This window comes from Nothoprocta perdicaria, unplaced genomic scaffold, assembly GCF_003342845.1.
Source record: "Nothoprocta perdicaria isolate Ctin4 unplaced genomic scaffold, notPer1 scaffold_170, whole genome shotgun sequence".
Classification (NCBI taxonomy): domain Eukaryota; kingdom Metazoa; phylum Chordata; class Aves; order Tinamiformes; family Tinamidae; genus Nothoprocta; species Nothoprocta perdicaria.
Genome location: NW_020454872.1, coordinates 255,842 through 273,544, shown reverse-complemented (window position 1 = coordinate 273,544; position 17,703 = coordinate 255,842). Strand labels below are relative to the sequence as shown.

The 17,703-nt window shown below is 45.5% G+C and overlaps 1 protein-coding gene across 9 annotated transcripts; it reads right to left on the bottom strand.

Moving 5' to 3' along the window:
- Positions 1–734: 734 nt before the first annotated feature.
- On the bottom strand, positions 735–17,696 carry PFKFB2 (6-phosphofructo-2-kinase/fructose-2,6-biphosphatase 2). Of its 9 annotated transcripts, none has more exons than XM_026036112.1 (16): positions 17,681–17,688; positions 16,869–16,994; positions 16,682–16,778; positions 16,140–16,206; positions 15,951–16,025; positions 15,470–15,526; positions 14,554–14,678; positions 13,976–14,183; positions 13,613–13,759; positions 13,224–13,328; positions 12,454–12,583; positions 11,474–11,536; positions 11,183–11,256; positions 8,941–9,120; positions 6,812–6,834; positions 735–3,199 (listed from the first exon to the last, which is right to left on the bottom strand). In XM_026036112.1, the coding sequence occupies exons 2-16, from the start codon at positions 16,978–16,980 to the stop codon at positions 3,184–3,186; spliced, it is 1,479 nt and encodes a 492-aa protein (XP_025891897.1). In that variant the 5' UTR covers positions 16,981–16,994; positions 17,681–17,688; the 3' UTR covers positions 735–3,183. The 9 variants fall into 9 exon arrangements, 8 of the variants coding, with proteins under 8 accessions (XP_025891897.1, XP_025891901.1, XP_025891902.1 ...); XM_026036118.1 differs by lacking the exon at positions 735–3,199 and adding an exon at positions 4,452–5,658 and having other exon boundaries at positions 17,681–17,696; XM_026036111.1 differs by lacking the exon at positions 735–3,199 and adding an exon at positions 5,599–5,894.
- Positions 17,697–17,703: the final 7 nt, after the last annotated feature.

The following is a 17,703-nucleotide window of genomic DNA, read 5'->3' as shown; positions in this document are numbered from 1 at the left end:
AGGGAAGCAAGATTTTTTAAAAACCTTTTTATTGCAAGTAAAAGCTCATGAGCTATTTGTGCGTAAGTGCCAAGGGTACACAACATATAGCAAGACAAGTCTGCATACATCACATTATTTAACCAACAAAGAAAATCATCAGAAAGCCATAAAGTAGCAAAACTCCAACAGAACATCCATCTCATCAAATATTCAACAGAGCTGCAGCTTCACAAACAGTGTTTACTACCCAGAGACAGCACGACAGACACACGCAGCAGCTGTGGCACCTGCAGAATCCTCTTCCAAAGCCAGCTTGGGAAGCAGGTCCCGTTTGGGATGGGAACCTCCCAGCCCCCTTCACACCCAGGCATGTGCTGCAAGGACCAAAGGCAACGCCTCTCTCCAGGTTGTCCCCACAGCAGGACACTGGTGACGACCGTGCTGAGCCCCTGACACCAGTAACTGCCCCAAAAGAGGAGGGCGAAGGACACGAGGACAAGCGAGAACGGCTGGGGATGGCGAGGTGACTGGAAGGGGAAAAGTCACAGGGAACTAGCTGTAATGTCTAAATATGACACGGCAACAAGCCCTGGGCTGCAGCTCCAGCAGTGCCAAGTCTGAGGGCGCATCCCAACGGATGGGGCTGCCAGGCGGGCAGCGCTGACCGCGGGCACAGCAAAGGAGGCAGCAAAGGAGGCAGCAAAGGAGGCAGCAAAGGAGGCAGCAAAGCAGGGCACCTCCTTCAGGTGCGCTGCTAACCACATAACACAGCCAACTGCAACCTCTCACCCCCCACGGCAGGGTTTGGAACAGGCTCTGCATGCCTAGCAGAGGAAGGCTACTCTGCCATAACTGAGCGCGCAAGCCTCTATCTTTCCATTCAGGTAAATTGTGCAATCTTTATTTATTCTGGAGTATTTGCACGAATAATGCCATGGAAGTCATGTGATTTCAAGGAACTGCCTGGCACAAAACGCCGGCTGGCAGGTTTCAGGCAGGGGAGACCTGTGCCCTCCCTGGCACTGCCAACCCAGCCCCAACATCAGGCGTATTTATGAGCCAGCTGCATCCCCGCGAGGAGAGCAGGGTCACTGCAGAGGACGGAGCAGCACCCATTCGCCCGTGCTCTGCTCCACAGATGTAATTGCACCCTTTGGAAGTTAAAATAAAGAACAGAATGATATTTAGGCTTTAGCCAAAGCCCAGAGGCACAAACTGACTCCTGCAGATGGAGGCAACAGGCTCTGCCCCCGCCAATAAGGTGGCTGCCCAAGCAAGTAGCTGCTGGGTAGGAACGGGACGGGAGTCAAATGCAAAATTTCTGTCGCAGAACGGATTTTCAGCAGTGATTAAAGAGTTAGCACTGCCAACATATTAGCAGCTACATACAGGGATTCTGGCATGTAAAAATATATTTTTGTTATAAACATTAACTAGGTAATGACACAAATATAATCCTTCTGTATAACGTTCTTACAGTGGATTGTGCACAAGCAACTTAGGGCATGGTTTCATTTGTGTTCCCTGCAGAGAGGGAGGATTTATTGTTAGAAGCAGAAAGGCTGCTCAGGTGCAAGTTCAGGCAATTAGAGAATCACTCTAGGAAGCGGCAGGGAACATCCCCTGGCAGCAGACTGTGAATCTCTTCCTTCACAATAGTTTCTTTCCCTTTTCCTAGCTCATTCCTGAGCAAGCTAACGTTTAAAACAAAGAATTGCTGCTGCTAACTTGGCAGAGGGCAGCAACAAACCTGCCTTTCAGCGGTAAGATCACACAGAACTAGTAAAAAAAGAAAAAAAAAATCAAATTTTCCCACCCACTGCAAGTTTCAGCTCTCTACAGAGCAGTTGCCAAGCCCAACATACCCTTAAGCTCTTCCCCATTACAGCATTGCCAAGTTAAAATACTGGGAGTGATTAAAACAATTGGGTCGGAGCTCTTGCAATTCCACGGAAAAACCTCAGGCTCCCAACTGGGCTCCTTGGCAGTAGAGGCAAAAAGAGACTCCTCTTAACTTCCTGCTCTGCATTTTTCAAGCATACACACCTACTTTAGGCATGTCCAATGTTTATTTATACAATTAAAACAAGCAATTTTGATCTCAGAAATTCTGGGGCTCCTGTAAATCCTGCTTAAGTCACTGGAGACAGGCATAATACCTAATAAAAATGGTGCTCCTATTTATGTATCTAAACTTCCATTTCTTTAGGATAACAACTCGGACAATTTTGTCTTTAAAAGGATAATAATAGGAGTGAAAAATAAGTTGAAAAATAGAAAATACGTTTGGGAATGAATGTTACTCAACTGCTCTCTGCAGCCCAAGCTGAGCCCTAGGGTTGCAGATATTCGCAAAGGAGCACGTGGGCACACGCATTCACACTGATTTTCAGAGGTTTTGGGTAAAGTAGGTGGAACAGGATGGTAAATGGAGAATCTAGAAGCTCATATGACATGCTATAGAATAACAGAACTATATCTGTTTTAAGACATGGAAAAGCTTCTGCCAAACCCTAGGAAAACAAGTGATGGGATGAGGCTTAAAACAGAGTGCAAAGCTAAAGCAGGATTTGAACAGCACTGGTAATTTGGCTCTTTCTACAAAATAGCAATTTTTCCCTTTTGCTGCTCCTCAGCGTGATAAACTTCATAAAGATTACCTGACTTTACCAGGGGCTTTTGTTATGCTAGGCTCAAAGAGCCTTCCCAAAACATAAGAACATGCCCAGATGTAGTGCTTCAGATCAAAAAAAAGGAAAAAGAAAAGGGGATATCTGGACCTATTTCAACAGTTAAATAACACTGAGTAACTGTGCGTGAACTTAAATGACAATGAGAATTAAATAAAAGCAGGAATACGTTAGAGCACACATGGCCTGCTGCCCAACGCACATACACACACATTAAAACAACTTGAAAACCTTCATAACAAATTTCCTTCAGTCCCATTGACAGGCATTTCAGCATTTACAAATAAAAAGAGACGAAAATAATCACAGAAAAGCTTTAAAATATATTTCAAGCAACGTTACTGGCCGAAGTGCCAACCGGCTCACTGTGCTTGCAGGTGCCTGGGGACGGTGGCGGCTGCGGCGCTTCCAGGAGTCACAAGGCACACGAGTCCAAGGAGAGCTTCTGCCCACGGGGATATCTGTGCAAATCCCAGCCGTGCTCAGGATGAGACCAGAAACCTCTACACCGTTAAAGCAGCCATCCTCTACAAGCGAAAAGAAGTGGCACAGATTATAATGAGGCAAAAAAAATCAAAATCAAGAAATGCTAAATCATCTTAATCTTTGATCCTTATTTGCAGGCAGTCCCAGGCAGCCTTCTTGCCAGATACAGACGGACTCAAACTTGGCACTTTCAGACAAAGAGTCTGAATTATTTTACCCCTTGCATCATTCTTTAGCCTCCTGTAAAACTCAGAAAGGGAGGATTTTACTCCAGTCTTATACCTGAGATCAAGCAGAGTAAGGTTTATTGGAGCATCTCCGAGGCAGACAATAATGAAACAGAGTTGTTATTCACATTACTTAGTTTTATTCATCATTTTCACAGGAAAATACACTTCTAGGACACAGGTAAGAAACACTGCAGTAACCAGCTTGCATATTAAGCACACAAAATACTTGATTTTGCAATTAAATTGCTTCCATTGCCTCACTAAGGCTCAAAAAACAAGAATGCATTCATTAGTAAAAACAAATCACATTTACAGATATGCAATCTTACAAGGTAAAATCTGACAGTCAGGCTTTTCTAAAGCAGTTATAGTTCACTCAGCATCTTATAGCCCAAGCACAGAAAATACTGGAAAGGGATCCGAGCTGTTAGGGACCACTCTGCTCTGCTGCAGGATTTTGGGAGCAGCAAACTGGTATCTAAGTCAGGACGCGCAAGTTGCAATGCCAAGATGGACAGGGAACAAAGCAATAAAGAAAACACAACCCACACCCCAGTGTGCTGACGATTAACAATAGGCATCAAGACTTAAAATCTATCATACAGGACGTTTTCAAACTTTTTTTTTTGGTTCTCATTTAAAAAACTAAACAGATTTCCCAACAACACATCAGATCAAAAAAAAAAACAAAAAAACAAAAAAACAAACGCAACCTGCCATCAGATACACAAACATAGAGGTGATCTATAATAGCTGCTCACTGGGTATTTTCTCAAGCAAAACATCATTCCATCTGTACCGGAATCAAGGAAGTTGGGCCAAGTTCCCTTTGCTTATCTGCACACTTAGCACCTCCTAGGAACTTCTTATTTTCTTAAAGAGAGGGAACTAAACACTTGAGCGGGGTCTTAGAAAGGGCAGCCTGCTGAGGGGTAAGCAGGGCTCTGCTGCTCAGCCTGGGGACAACTCCCCAGCTGTCCCTCTAAATAAAGTGCCAACCCTACATGAGCAGTGAACACAGGCTTCCCCATCCCGCCTTCTTCCTCCCTTTCCCCTCATCAGCAGCATTAAAGCCTCTCAAACCAACGGAGAAAGGTGTCATTTTTGAGAATTTCGTGGCAAAAGCCACCATTCTGCCACAGGAGACGCCCTTGGACATGTGAGCTTGGCAGCGGGCGCTCCTGCAGCTCTGTCACCTTATTAAAACCTCTCTGGAACATTATTAAAAACATTATCACAAAGCAGAGAGGAGACCAAGAGTCGCTTGGATTTAGGACCACAGTTGAGCTTAAGAAATGTGTGCAAATACTAGCCCTGTAGAAACGGTGGGGTTGTATTGAACAGGCATTGGAAATGCTTCAAGACCAAAGCATAACAAAATGCAAAACTTAAGTGAACACATCGAAGTGAAAGTTCCTCAGACTCTGCGGACATTACCTGGAGAGCAATTTTACTTCCATTATCTCAATATGAAGTGGCACCTTTCCTTGCTTGAAAAAAAGATGCCCGTCATATCCTAAAACTGTGGGACCTGAGTCTTGGCATTCCAAGTGTTTTGTCTCCTGCTTTGGAGTGAAATAACAGGAATCTCCATAATGAAACTCTAATTTCCCTATCTAAAGCTATCGCTTTAACTTTTATAGTTTAAATCCAGGTCTACCTCAGAATTTGTGAGCAGAGCACCGGACGGTTGGCTGATTTGCCCGAGCGCCAGGGCAGAGGCGAGCAGGGGTGCAGAGCTTGGTGCTCTGCCGGCAAGACCTCGGCTCCGGCGGCCAGCAGAGCCCCAACACCTCTCACCCTGCAGCCCTCGCAGGGAGGGAAGGGGTCACTCGGGCAAGGCCGTCCCCTTAGTGCCGCTGTCACAGCGTCGCGGGGCACAGGCGCTTCCAGGCACGGAGTCAACCATTCCCGAAGGCAGGCAGGCTGCAGGACAGCTCGATGGGCACAGGACACCTTCCACTCGCACCCCAAGGTTATCAAAAGACTAACATTTGCAGCAGAGCAGGTAAAATGCACAAGCCCTCCAGGTGGGAAAGGCTTCGGAGAGCGGTAAAATCCCTGGTTTCCTAGATACATTATCACAAGGCGCGCGGAGGCAGCACGGCACGGGCAAGGAGGCACATATACATTGCGGGGCCGTAGATACAGGCAGGCTCCTGCTGTACCACCCAGCTCAGCAGAGTATTCCGTGCAGCACAGCCAGCCCCGCAAACACAGTACCTGGAGGGGCAACATCCCACCTCGACAAGCGCTCCGACACCGACGCGCTGCAAGAGTTGAGACACGGAGCAAGGTTAGCAAGGGGCTCGGGAGCATCTGCACCAGCCACTGGAGCAGCAGGAGGCCTCGAGGCTGGCAGGGTGGCTTGGGGGGAATGGAGGTGCATGGCGAAGCAGGGGTGACTTCCCGGCCCCGTGCACAGCACTGAAAGCCTCTCATTTGGCTGCCTCACTGAGAGGCTGACATAGAAACCAAGGTCTCACAGGCGATGCTTGCAGGCTCCCTGGAGAGAAGGGAACAGAATGAAGGGTTCTCCGTAGGGTGAGACACTGCCCCACACTCCTCACCCACTTTGGGAGGGGACAGCGAGGAGGACTGATGGATGACACTTGCCACTAATACAAGCTTCATTCACAAAGTCACTTTCAGAGCATGCTGCCCGGACAGAGAGGTTCTGAGAACCTCCTTGCATGGTGCTAATGTCCCTTAGAGAGTCTCAAAGTCACTGGAAACTGAGCATTGACAGCAGCACTTCCATCCAGGCTATGAACGAATGATCCTTGCAAAATCCCTGTGACAGACACCATCCCATCCCTGGTTTGGGCAGAGCAGGGCCAAGCAGGTAGGAGACCTTCCCAGGACTCGCAGCTGGTCAGTGCATGAGCTAAGTTAGCGGCTGCAGTAACTGCTAATGCAGAGCCCTCGAGTCCTGGGGCAGGCTGCCCTGCTCCAACAGCTCTCTGCAGACCCGCAGCTGGGGATGAGCCTAAGCTCCCATACAAATTACAATCATCATCCCCTTCGCTACACACAAAGGTAACGTCCTGTGGGATGAAACTCTGAAACTTCTGAGTTTTAAGTGTGTCTGAGTAGTAAGGCAGCCTGCGAGTTAATTCCGTGAGAGAATCTAAGGCTTCCAATGTTAGTCTCTTGGTCCAGGGACTGTGCAAGTTTGGGGTGAAATGCACACTTTTGCAAACAGCCAACACAAAAACTACCCACCAGGATGGGTCTTGGGCTTCATTAAAAGCTCCTCACCTACTAAGAGCCCTTTTAATGACAGAATTATTATATAGCAAAAGACTGCTTCATGCATTAATCTGCCTTCCCCCAAAGGAGCTTCCATGCAAGTTTAATCAAGAGAATTCCAGTAAACCAAACCAGAGGCAGTAGATACAAGCTGCTTTCAGTGGTACTCACAGGCAAGCACTTCCCACTTGAGGCTGCAAAGGAAAAAGAAACAGCACAAGACAGCTCATACCAAGATTTAACCAAGATTTAAGAGCAAAAACATTGAAGCAAGGGAGGAAAGAAGTGAAACGACCCCAAGGATTTCACCCCAGGGAGCGATCTCTGCAGACTTGGATCAGGGCAAGTCATGGAAATCATGACCTGGATCATGATACAAGTCATGGAAACCTCCTGCTGAGGCCTCGGTGACTCTGGTCACACGGGCAGCTTCTGCACAGCGCCCTGGGCTAAACGGCTCCATTCAGGTGAGAGTTTCAGACCTGCACCCTTCCCTGCTGCCCAGGGACTCACCAAGAGAGGAGTTTTAAATGCTCCTAAGCTGCAAAGTCTTAAATGCTAAAACATTACTATTGCAAACGTAATTACAATCAGCGAGCGGGTTGGGTAGCAGGGGATCTCTGCTTTGAGGCTGTGCAACTTAAGACACCAAAGGACCTGCTGAAAGTTTAAGCAGCTGGAAGTGCAAATGCTGACCGTGCCCAGACCTCCACTCCTGACACTGCAGACGTGCCCCTTTCTGCAGCTCTAGAGTTGAGAACTAGCCTAATGAATGCCCATGAATAAACACAATGTTTTAAATGGGAAATTTTATTTCTACCCCTTCCCCTGGCCACTATAGCACATTTTGTGAATTTATTTTGTTTCCAGTTTCTAGCAGGTTGTGTTCAAATGCGGTCCTGGTTATAGGCTGGGCTAATGACATCCTGAGAGCTCACTGCCACACAAATGAGGAGTATTCAGCACTCTAAGGTTAGGTTCTTCTCTACTAAGTAGTTATGGGCCAAATTTGCAGCTCCTGCAAAGGTCAGAAGCTCTGTAACTTATTTCCTGCTGAAGCCCTGGGATTTTGAAGCTGTCTGGGCTTCATGCACATCTTCAGCAACATTCACCTCTGCTGCACGGTTCCTTCTTTTACTGCCTGACCACTTAGCCTGCCAGCAGGAAGGAAAAAGAGAAGCAGGGCTTAATAAATGGCTTGAAAGATACTACAGTGTAAAATGTTCAAAATTAATAGATAAGACCCTTTACAAGAGGGCCCTACTAAAGGGAAGATTTTTGCTGCACTGAGTTGCACTGATGCCACAGGCAAGAAACAGTCTGAAAGTCCAAAATGAGGTTCCCTGGCTTCCTACAGCAGCTTCCATCAAGTCCAGGACACGCTGACTTCAACCCTGAGCTGTGGAAAGAATCACTTTAGTGACAATAGCTGTGTCCAAAGAGAGGAACAAAACACCTGAGGAAGCCAGCCAGGCCACCTCCGATTCCCTCACATGACTCCGGTCTGTCTCGCGTGACAAAAAGCCACATCCAAGCCAGGCCTGTCTGTGGTGTCTCCTCTGCAAGAGTCAGCAGGCAAAAGCAGCAGTGTCTGTTTGCCCTGGAAAACAGAGCAGCTTGTCCTGTAGAACCGAGGGGCTCCTCGGCACAACCCTTGAGAGAAGTGGCCGAAAGGAGACACAGAAAAAGCTTCTAATTTAGTGGGAAAAACAATTTCATGCAAGGGGACCTTCACAGACAAAACTGGTGAGGATCTGTGTGCATTTACGCTAAAAGGAACATAAAGTGCCAAAAGCTAAGCAGTTTTAGTTTTTAATTTTAACCTGAACATCAGGAGCCCAAATTAATTGTTCAACAAGAAACTGATATTAAGTATCTGTTTTTTGTTTTGCACCAACAAGATTATGAACACAAAGATTCCCTAACCACTTGTGTTGGGGCTTGGGGAACTCTTGGCTGCATAGATTTTATGGAATTTGGACAAGCAGGGCATCTACAACCCTTCCTCAATAAGCCCTGTCTGGAAAGCAGAGTATTAGTTAGAATTAACCAGCCTTCCAAGAAGCCCTGTTATGCCGAGGCAAACTCACCTGCATGGAGCCCAGTTTCTACCATGGAGTCTGTGATCTGGAATGATTTTCCAGAGGGAACAGGGACAGTGCACGAGACACTAAGGAGGGGGAGGATCTGCTCACATTGCAAACACGTCCACTGGTGACTGTGGGAGAGTGACACGAAGGGTTAGTGGGGAGCAGCTGCGGGAGGGGAGAGCACAGGCAAGTTACCACTCAGACACTGACTTGCAGCCGTGGCTGATCTGCCTCATCTTGAGCTTCCAGGAATAGGAAAGACCCCAGTAGACTGAGAGGCCTGCTCCCAACACTGTAATTTCTTGGGCGCTTTATTGTGTCCGCACTGGCCAGCGGTGTAAGGCTGTTTCTTCTCATCCTTACAGGGGTTTGGCTCGTGGGAAGGTTGTTCTGATTGAAAACGGAGGATATCACAAGGAATGAAAAGTGGAACCACAACTTCAAATCATACTGCACACCAGCACATTCCTGCTATCTTCCACCTGCCGTGACTTGCAGAGCTGTTGACTCCAGACCAACAGGCACCAAAGCAAAGCACCAAACAATGTCTAGAGCTCTCCAGGCTTTTTAATCCCTCTAGATTTTCTGGAATCCTCTTTGCACGGGAGCAGAAGAGGCTATAGGTCAGCAAAGCCCCTCGGAAGCTTTATTGCGAGAGGCCGATTTCGGGGGGTGGCAGCTCGTGCCAACAGCAGCACCAAACCAGCTCCTGGAAGCTGCCCAGAGTACTGTGCCTGGCAGAGCACACAGTGAGCACGGGGAAACGACCACTTTTATGGGTTAATAGAGCTGCTTAGAGAGTGCATAAAAGTGCATTTTTTGCAGTTTTACTTCCCTTTGAGGTTTTTTTTTTTTTGCTTATTTTTACAAGGAATTTAGAAGAAAACAAATAGTGTACTTTACCATATTTGTATTTATTCCCAAAGCAGCCGTGTGTTGCCCAAGCAAGCAAAAAAAAAAAAAAAAAAAAAACCACCCAGAAACTGCTTCTACCCTCTCTGAGGGAGCATTAAGGATTTCAACACACGAATCAGAGGCAGCAAAGCAATAAATGCCTTAACTAGACACCCCAAAATGATACTAGCCACAGATATCTGGCTGAATATCTTCATTTAACATTTTGTGGCCAGCCAATTTTCAGCTTTTTAAGTCTATCAGCTCACGAGCAGATTTTCGCATCCACTGATTCTGATGCTGTTCGCATTTGGGGCTATCAGTGCTATTTGCCTCAAGCTGGGAGGCAAAAGAAACCATCAAAGGCAATTAGCAAAGAATTCTTTTCACTTCTGGAGCTCTTTATAAAACCCCTGCAATGATGAAAAGCAGCTAAAAGTGGAACTCTACCAGAAAGACATAAAATATGATGCATTTGCTCTTACAATCTTTACTGTGAGCTAACACAGTATAAGGTTGATTAATAGCCTTTAATTAGGGCAGCCTAATCGCAGGCAACTGCTAAATAGCACCCCCGATGCCTGCAGTTGCTATGAGACTTGTCCCTGCAGAACAAAACAAAACTATGTTTGCAAAAATAGGAGCTATTTCTACAGATTTAGTACATATTTATGTCCTTTACTGAACAAGGTAGAGGGTTGTTCATCCAAGCAATCCAGGAGACAGGGTTTTATATATAAAACTAGTGTAATGCCCCTAGTCAGTCAAAAATAGCCACTACTACAAGATTCCTAGTGGAAGGATGATAAATTTGATTCCAAACTACTTTGGCACCCTACGTGTTGATAGGTATTAGCTTTACCCAGAGCTTTCAAGAAAAAAAACATCTGAAGAGACAAGGGTGAAGGGAAAAGATCTCAAGCTCCCTTGGATAACTACACACAACATAATTGCGTCCTGCTGAAATAACTGACAAGTGAGTCTTGCACTTCTAACTTTCTACATAAGACACAGACACAGCAACAACCTTGCCCTGACAGCTACAAACACTGATAAAAGCCAGCTAGAAGAAAACATACCTGAAGGAGTGGAATGGCCTCAAAGCTCTGCCTAATGCTACTGAGGACTTCACAAACAAGAGAAAGCTCATTAAGATAGATTGAAAAAGCTCACTCCTGATATTGTGACATCTTTGAGATTATCAGGTTGCTAATGCAAATAATAAGCATCAGCAACAAGTGTTTCATTAAGAAATGGCACCAAGATCCTGATTTTAAAATGTGTCCTAATGAAAGTGACTCGAGTTTGACTATTCAAATTCTTGAGTTTGACTAAGCTTCCTTCTGGTTTTGGAAGCAAATTGAGTACCTGATTAATTCAATACATAATTAGCTCTACTTTTGCTGATAATATTTCTAAAGTTGATCTTCCCAGTTACTACAAGTCAGCATTTTAACAAGGGATTAAAAATCTACAGTGAATGTTTTGGAGTTTTACTTATTAAGGCAGCAAAGGTTTTGAAAGAGCCTGAAAGCCCCAATTTGGTTGAAAGACTTACTGAATTCAAAGAAGGTTTGTCACGGTGGGTGTTTACTGCTTCAACATTCAGGGTAATTGTTTCCACTTTACAACCTTTACCGAAAGGAAAAGAAAAGTTACAGGAGGAAATGTATTTTTATTAAAAAAATCTGTTAAAACAGCTCATAAAGTGAGCATAAATTAACCTCCTGGATTTTAAAAAACTAAACTAATGATTATTTACAGTAAGGCCTTTTGCTTCTCCACGTACACATAAACTTGCCATCAGATTCAAACATACTCAAATGAATCAGAAAAAGAAAATGTTTACCGTATGCAACTGGAGTGAGTTTGAAAATGGTATGAAGAGGACACCTCAGATAGGGTAATTCATCTAGGACAAAAGCAGGAGGAGTTAAGCACTGCATTTGATCAGGAGAGCATGGAAAATTGCAGGAATGGACTGAACATCTACTAGGCTCTGCTATGAGCTAAGCCACAGATCCAACTCAAGTCCTTGAGAAGTTTCATCAGGTTCAAGCAGATGCATCACGTGCTTAAACCGTGACAAGCGGCATGACTGGAGTCTCTTCATATTTCAAATAACAAATCTTTAATTTAATGTATACAAGCGCATTGCCCAGCGCCCTGTCTGCATCCTCTGTGATCACAGATGGCTGCTGAGTGCTACAGGCAGCCAAGCACTTGGAGTTATTTAGCTATTTGCTTTGTAGATCATAAAAATGGAGCAAGTTTGTTTTTATATGGGACGGCATACTGTACTGGAAACAGTATATCATCCTGCATGAAAGAAATTTGCTCAATCATTTTGCTCTATCACGTCCTGGAAACAGAGCACCATCCAACAACAGGATTTCTCAAATACACAGGCCTATTGCCAATCCTCACAGACTACATATCAGAAAATCTTTTCTTACAAATATTAAAGGCGGGGGGAATCCTATAAAGATGTAAATGCTCCTATTAGAAATTGTTCCAGAAACAATGGTCATGTGGAAAAGCAGCAGGTTGTTTTGAAAGGGCTTGAACTGTGTTTTTTTTCTTTTTTTGTTTTTTTTCTCCATTATATTTCAGTGACCTTGGAAAGAGAGCTTCTTGCAAAGCCTCCTGTGTAGCTAAAAGGCAATGGTGCAAACACAGGGTTTCTTTGGGCAGAGATAGGGGGATTGCAATTTTTTTTTTTTTTAAAGCCGCTTCCTCTTCATCAAAATCAAAACAGTAATTACAAGCCACCCTCCCAAAAGTTCCAGAAATAAACCAGCCCCTAACACCATGTGTTTATTTTCATACCTGCACTCTTGTCAAGAAAATAAGCCAAGAGGCACCTCATAACCGCCTGGTGGGAGATAACGAGGACGTTGCCCTGACGTTCCAGCTCCATAATTACTGGCTCCAGGCGCTGGACCAAGTCCTGGTAGGACTGGAAAACAAAACACAGGAATTTTTCAAGGGTTCATAAACACGGAGTCTCAAAACAGAAGCAGCACTTAACACAACATCACATTCAGGAAAGCATCAGTTAAAATATTAAAATGCAGAATTCAGGGCTGATTCAGTAAATACAGGAAAAGCAAAACAAACAGCACTAGGCAAGATTTTCATGTTGGAAACCCTCAGATTACAGGAAGATTCAGATTACTCAACTTTTAATGCAGGCAGTAAGAAAAACAAATAAAATACTAAATTATACATTTAAAAGGGTTTGTGCAGTAAAACCAGAAATGACTCCGTACCCCACCCACAATAATTTCCTTCCCAAAACTGTTTTTCACAGTGACAAGTCCTCCCTCAGCCAAATGATGAGACCCACACAGGAACCCCTCTGTACTAGGCAGAAGTTTTAAAGGAGTCCTTGTTATCATGATTGAGCGCTGTCTTTTACACAGCGCTGAAAGACAAGCAAAACGCTTCTAAACAAGAACTGTGGATCCTGATATTTTCAACAATTTCTCAAGGGAGGAATTAAGTTTAAAAAGAATCAATTAAAAAAGCTACATTCTACACATCCTGTATTTATTGTCTATATATTGTGTTTTATTATTATTTCTAAGTATCTTCACCTCTCCTCCAGGGTAGCGATAAAGATATTTCTCCTGATCCCTCAAGGCAAACTCCTCTGGATACTTGGCTTCAATTTCTGCATAGGTCATTTCTTCACATACCCCCTGAAGAAAGTGGAGCTTATTACAAAGTTGAGTTTGACAGATGCAAGACAATAACAACAGGAAAAAAACAAGTGGTTATTATTTGTGTGACAGAAGTGTCAGTAATGACACAGACACACGGAATGTGAACACCAACACTTGTGTGTCACCTTACATCCAGGTCTTAAAGCCTGACTGATGATCAGGAAATCATTAGGCTTACTATGGTGTATTTGTTTTAAAAATATATTTAAACCTAGAAAACCCAAAGACTTCAATGAATATTTAGAACCCTCCTTACTCACAGCATCAATCTCATTCAGGATCTTCCACTGCTCATAAGTGACCCCCAAAGACTCAGCTGTCTGAATTGTCCTTTTCAGCTGGCTTGTCCAAACCTTCAGATCAACAATTTCCTGCTCTTCAATGAACTTCTTAAGTGCCTGGGCAAACTAGAAAAAGTTACAGGAGGTCAGGAGATAGCAGGAGTGATTAAAAAAGCATTATTTTAATGGCTTGGGTTGAGAGGCTGGCTGATCTCTGCTGGGGAGAACAACCTCACAGGACTGTACCTACACACTCGCACAGAGCCAGCTCCAAGCCAGACTCTCACTGCGCCCACCTGACACTTTAAAAACACAGCAATTTGGCTCTTGCCAAAAACATACCTGCTTCCCACGTGGTGACAGACCAGAATCCCCACCAATCTTGCCGACAAGATTATATTCACTCTCACCATGTCGGCAAAGGTAGATGGTACGTGGCTGGACATGAATGTTCATTAGGTAATAGACGATTTTACTCTGGATGTAATCTTGGACTCTGTTTACTAGGAACCGCTGTCCCACATTGATCACTTTAATGAAGGAAAGATCTCTGGAGTCAACATAAAATAAGAACACCCACACGGCTGGATTGAAAAATGAAGCATATGCGGGTGTAATCTAGCTATTTATCCTGCAATAAGGCAGCAGCACTACTGCTTGGCAGCTTCAGCAGACAGAGGGGACACTGAACTGCTGTGTTTAAGCAAGGAGCTCTGCTATGCTGCAATACACCAGCAAAAAATCCTTGATACCTGAGGGTATCATCTTCCCACAAACCCCTCTTGGAAAGCTGAGGCTTCACAGCTTCACAAGCATCGCAGCATTGTAAGCCAGAGAACTAAAGTGACAAAGCAAAGCAGCCCTCCTGCACACAAATGCATGAGCCAGGGCAAAACGCACTGAAGGACATCACTTCTTACCTGTCGTACTCATCGGGATCAAGAGGCTGGTAAGTAACTTTGTAGCACTCTATCCTCTTCAGGAAATCGTCCATCACATTCTCTCTGTTTCTCTCTGGGTAATCTGGACTGGAGACTTTCACTTCCTGAGCAACAGACAGTGACACTTTGTAAACGTTAAACAAACTTGACACGAGCAAAAGCAATGCTGAACAACACTATTCTATTCAGAAACAAAAAATAGCATTGTTTAACACTGCCCCGCAAAAAACCTGCTCCTGGCAAGGGAACAAAAGGCAATTCTAAAGGGCACGCTGTGGCACTTGGCCTCGGGTACAAACACAGCTGACTTGCCTTTTATTTCTCCCCTGCAAGCCACTTACTGCCTATCTTCCCATGACGACAGAAACACGCTTCAAGGTCAAACATTTTATGGCTTCATTTCATCTCCAAGTTCTTACACAAATAATTGCACCTCTGGTTTTTGTAAACCTACAAATGTTAACTGTTTATATTCTAAGTGAAACCTAAGAACAAGGTTCCTAGGCATGCTAGACTGCGTATGTTGTTAGAAATGGGTATTCCTTCCCCGGGCTTCACAGGGGACAAGAAGAGGCAGGTGACAACCACAGAGCTTTGGCCTATGCTTTCCCTTCACGGGAGGGCCACCAAGCTGACAAACTGGGACATTACAACCATGCCTAGTTGTAACCAGAAGTGGGAAGGAGATTTCCAATAAAAGTCAGAGAAGAGCTCAATAAACATCAGACACACATGCAGTAAAGCTCAGACTGGGATTCAAGCCCTCCTGGAGTTAGGTGTATCTCTACTACCAGCAATTTGCAGACAATCCTACATAGTGAACCTCCACAGAAAAATAAAGCATCAAATTCCTTACAGTAGGATACTGTCAGCTGAACCCGAGAACTGCACCTACCAGGATATTGGCAGCAATGACTTCTGGATCATCACAAACGGACTCCACAAAAAACACCTATAGAAAAGGCAAATAAAGGTATTTCAGAATCAAGAACTCTATCTTGAATCAAAAAAAAAAAACAAGAATTATTACTTGACAGCAGTAAAGTCAATACAGCTCTCAAATAATGAGGAAACAGCAACAAACAAAATTACCCTGGGAATGAACTCTGCTTTGTCCCAAACCCAATTTTTTCCCCTTTTTTCAATGCAGCTCATGACAATCTCCTTGGAAAGGAAATCCAATGTTCCTCAGAACCCTAGCAAATTAAGGGCTCTTGCTTGAAATTAAGGTCAATTCTGAAAGCATAGAAACTAAGGAAAAAGGAATAACAACCCAGGTCTCTTACTACATGCACCAAACCAAATCGCCTAAGAGAAATACTTTGGGGGAACCCAGCGCACCCATTCTGATTCCAAATTAAATACAGGACAGTTACCTTAAAAGCATTTTCTTTAGCAAAATTTAAGATCAGATCCCGTCTTTCTCGAGTTGTGTTGGTTGCATCAAACACCTACCAGAACGTAAATAAGCAGCAGTGAGTAATTCTGTCTAAGGCTTTTAAATCAGTCCCAACCCCCCTGTGCAGTTTTGAGGAAGCCACAGGTCTAGTCCAGAAGTGCCTTACAGCTATCTGCCCACACTCCTCCAGGAGATACGCTTTCACATCTTCCAGAGCCACCAAGGCACAGCGTCTGTGAGAGGGAAACAAGTATCATGAGCACTCAGATTTCTCATCTGAATTACTGCCCTGCCACTAATATGGAGAAAGATATCAGTATCTTCCCTCCCTCTGTCCCTGTGGGACATTCCCACATTTTTCCAACAGCCATGGAGGCTGTGTGGGGTTAAGTCCTGTTCAAATTCCCATGCCCAGGCCTCCTACCTGGCCCATTAATAAGACCATAAGCAACCTGCATCTCACTTGCTTCATAATTTATCCATCTTTGGGCATTTGTGCTCTTTGTGCTGTTTGGTTCCTCCTGATGTGAAGGCCTCCCTGTGCACAGAGCACTTATAGCAGGTGCATGGGCTGCACCATCTACTCCTACCACTTTGTGGACATTAACCATCATCTGTGTAGTGATGGTTAGATATGTAAATTTAAAAAAAAACCCTTGGAATAACCAGGCTGTGGACAAGAGACCGGGCCCTCCAAGGCAGACTCACTTGCGGATTTCCATGGCTTCTTTGTTATCGTGCCTGAAGAAATCGTAGGACTTGTAAGACTTGACTGCCTCGCGGCGATACACTCCAAGGTTAAACACTGGCCACAGACACACACAGGAGGAAAGGAGAGATGAGACCTGGGGTATTCCAGAGGAGAACACCGCTCTTCCCGCCCCACGACACGCACCTTTGGTGGGGACGCCGATCCAGTTGAGGTAGCGCGTGAGCTTCTTGGACACGTAGGTCTTGCCGCGGGCGGGCAGCCCGATCATCACGATGAGCGTGGGCGAGTTGGTCATGTAGGAGGCCCACGCTGAGGGGAGGAAGGCTCGTTAGTGCAGCCCGATGCCGTTAACGGCCGCGCGGGCGGTCGCCAGGCGCCGGCTGAGGGAGCGGCACCGCCGCCGGGGCCATTATCCACCTTTTAGCGTGGAAAATATTTACAGGAGCCGTCAGGGACACGGAGACTAATGGCCTTAATGGGGTGGCCACGTCCCCGGCGGACGTGCGGAGCAAACGGCCGTTTGGGGAGAGGTTCTCGAGCGGGGGATGCTCCGTGAGGGAGGTCAGGTGCAAGGGCGAGAAGACGGGCAAACATGAGGGCTCGGGCAGCACGGAGCGCCTTTCCAGGGTCAGAATGAGGGAAAAATGGGCGCTTTCACACACAAAACATGCCAAGGAGCATTAAGATAAGGACAGTGTGTGGGCAGCATCACCGGCAGCGTCCTCCACGGAGGCAGCCGTGACACCAGCCCGGCAGGAAGGGACAGGAGCCGCGGTTTTGGGTTAATTATGAGGTAAATCACGCTTCCTTTCCGCGGCGGGTGCACGAGCAGCATTATCCCACTTCAAAATAAACATACATACACACACGCACAAACGTCTACATAAAACGTAAGCCTATAGCAAACACCCACACGCACACGCCCTAAAGCTAGCGACAGGGGATGTTTCACAGCGCGCGCGCAGGCCGCCCCGTCCGGCGCCGCGGCTACTCACAGCACTTCTTGTCGGCGCCGCGG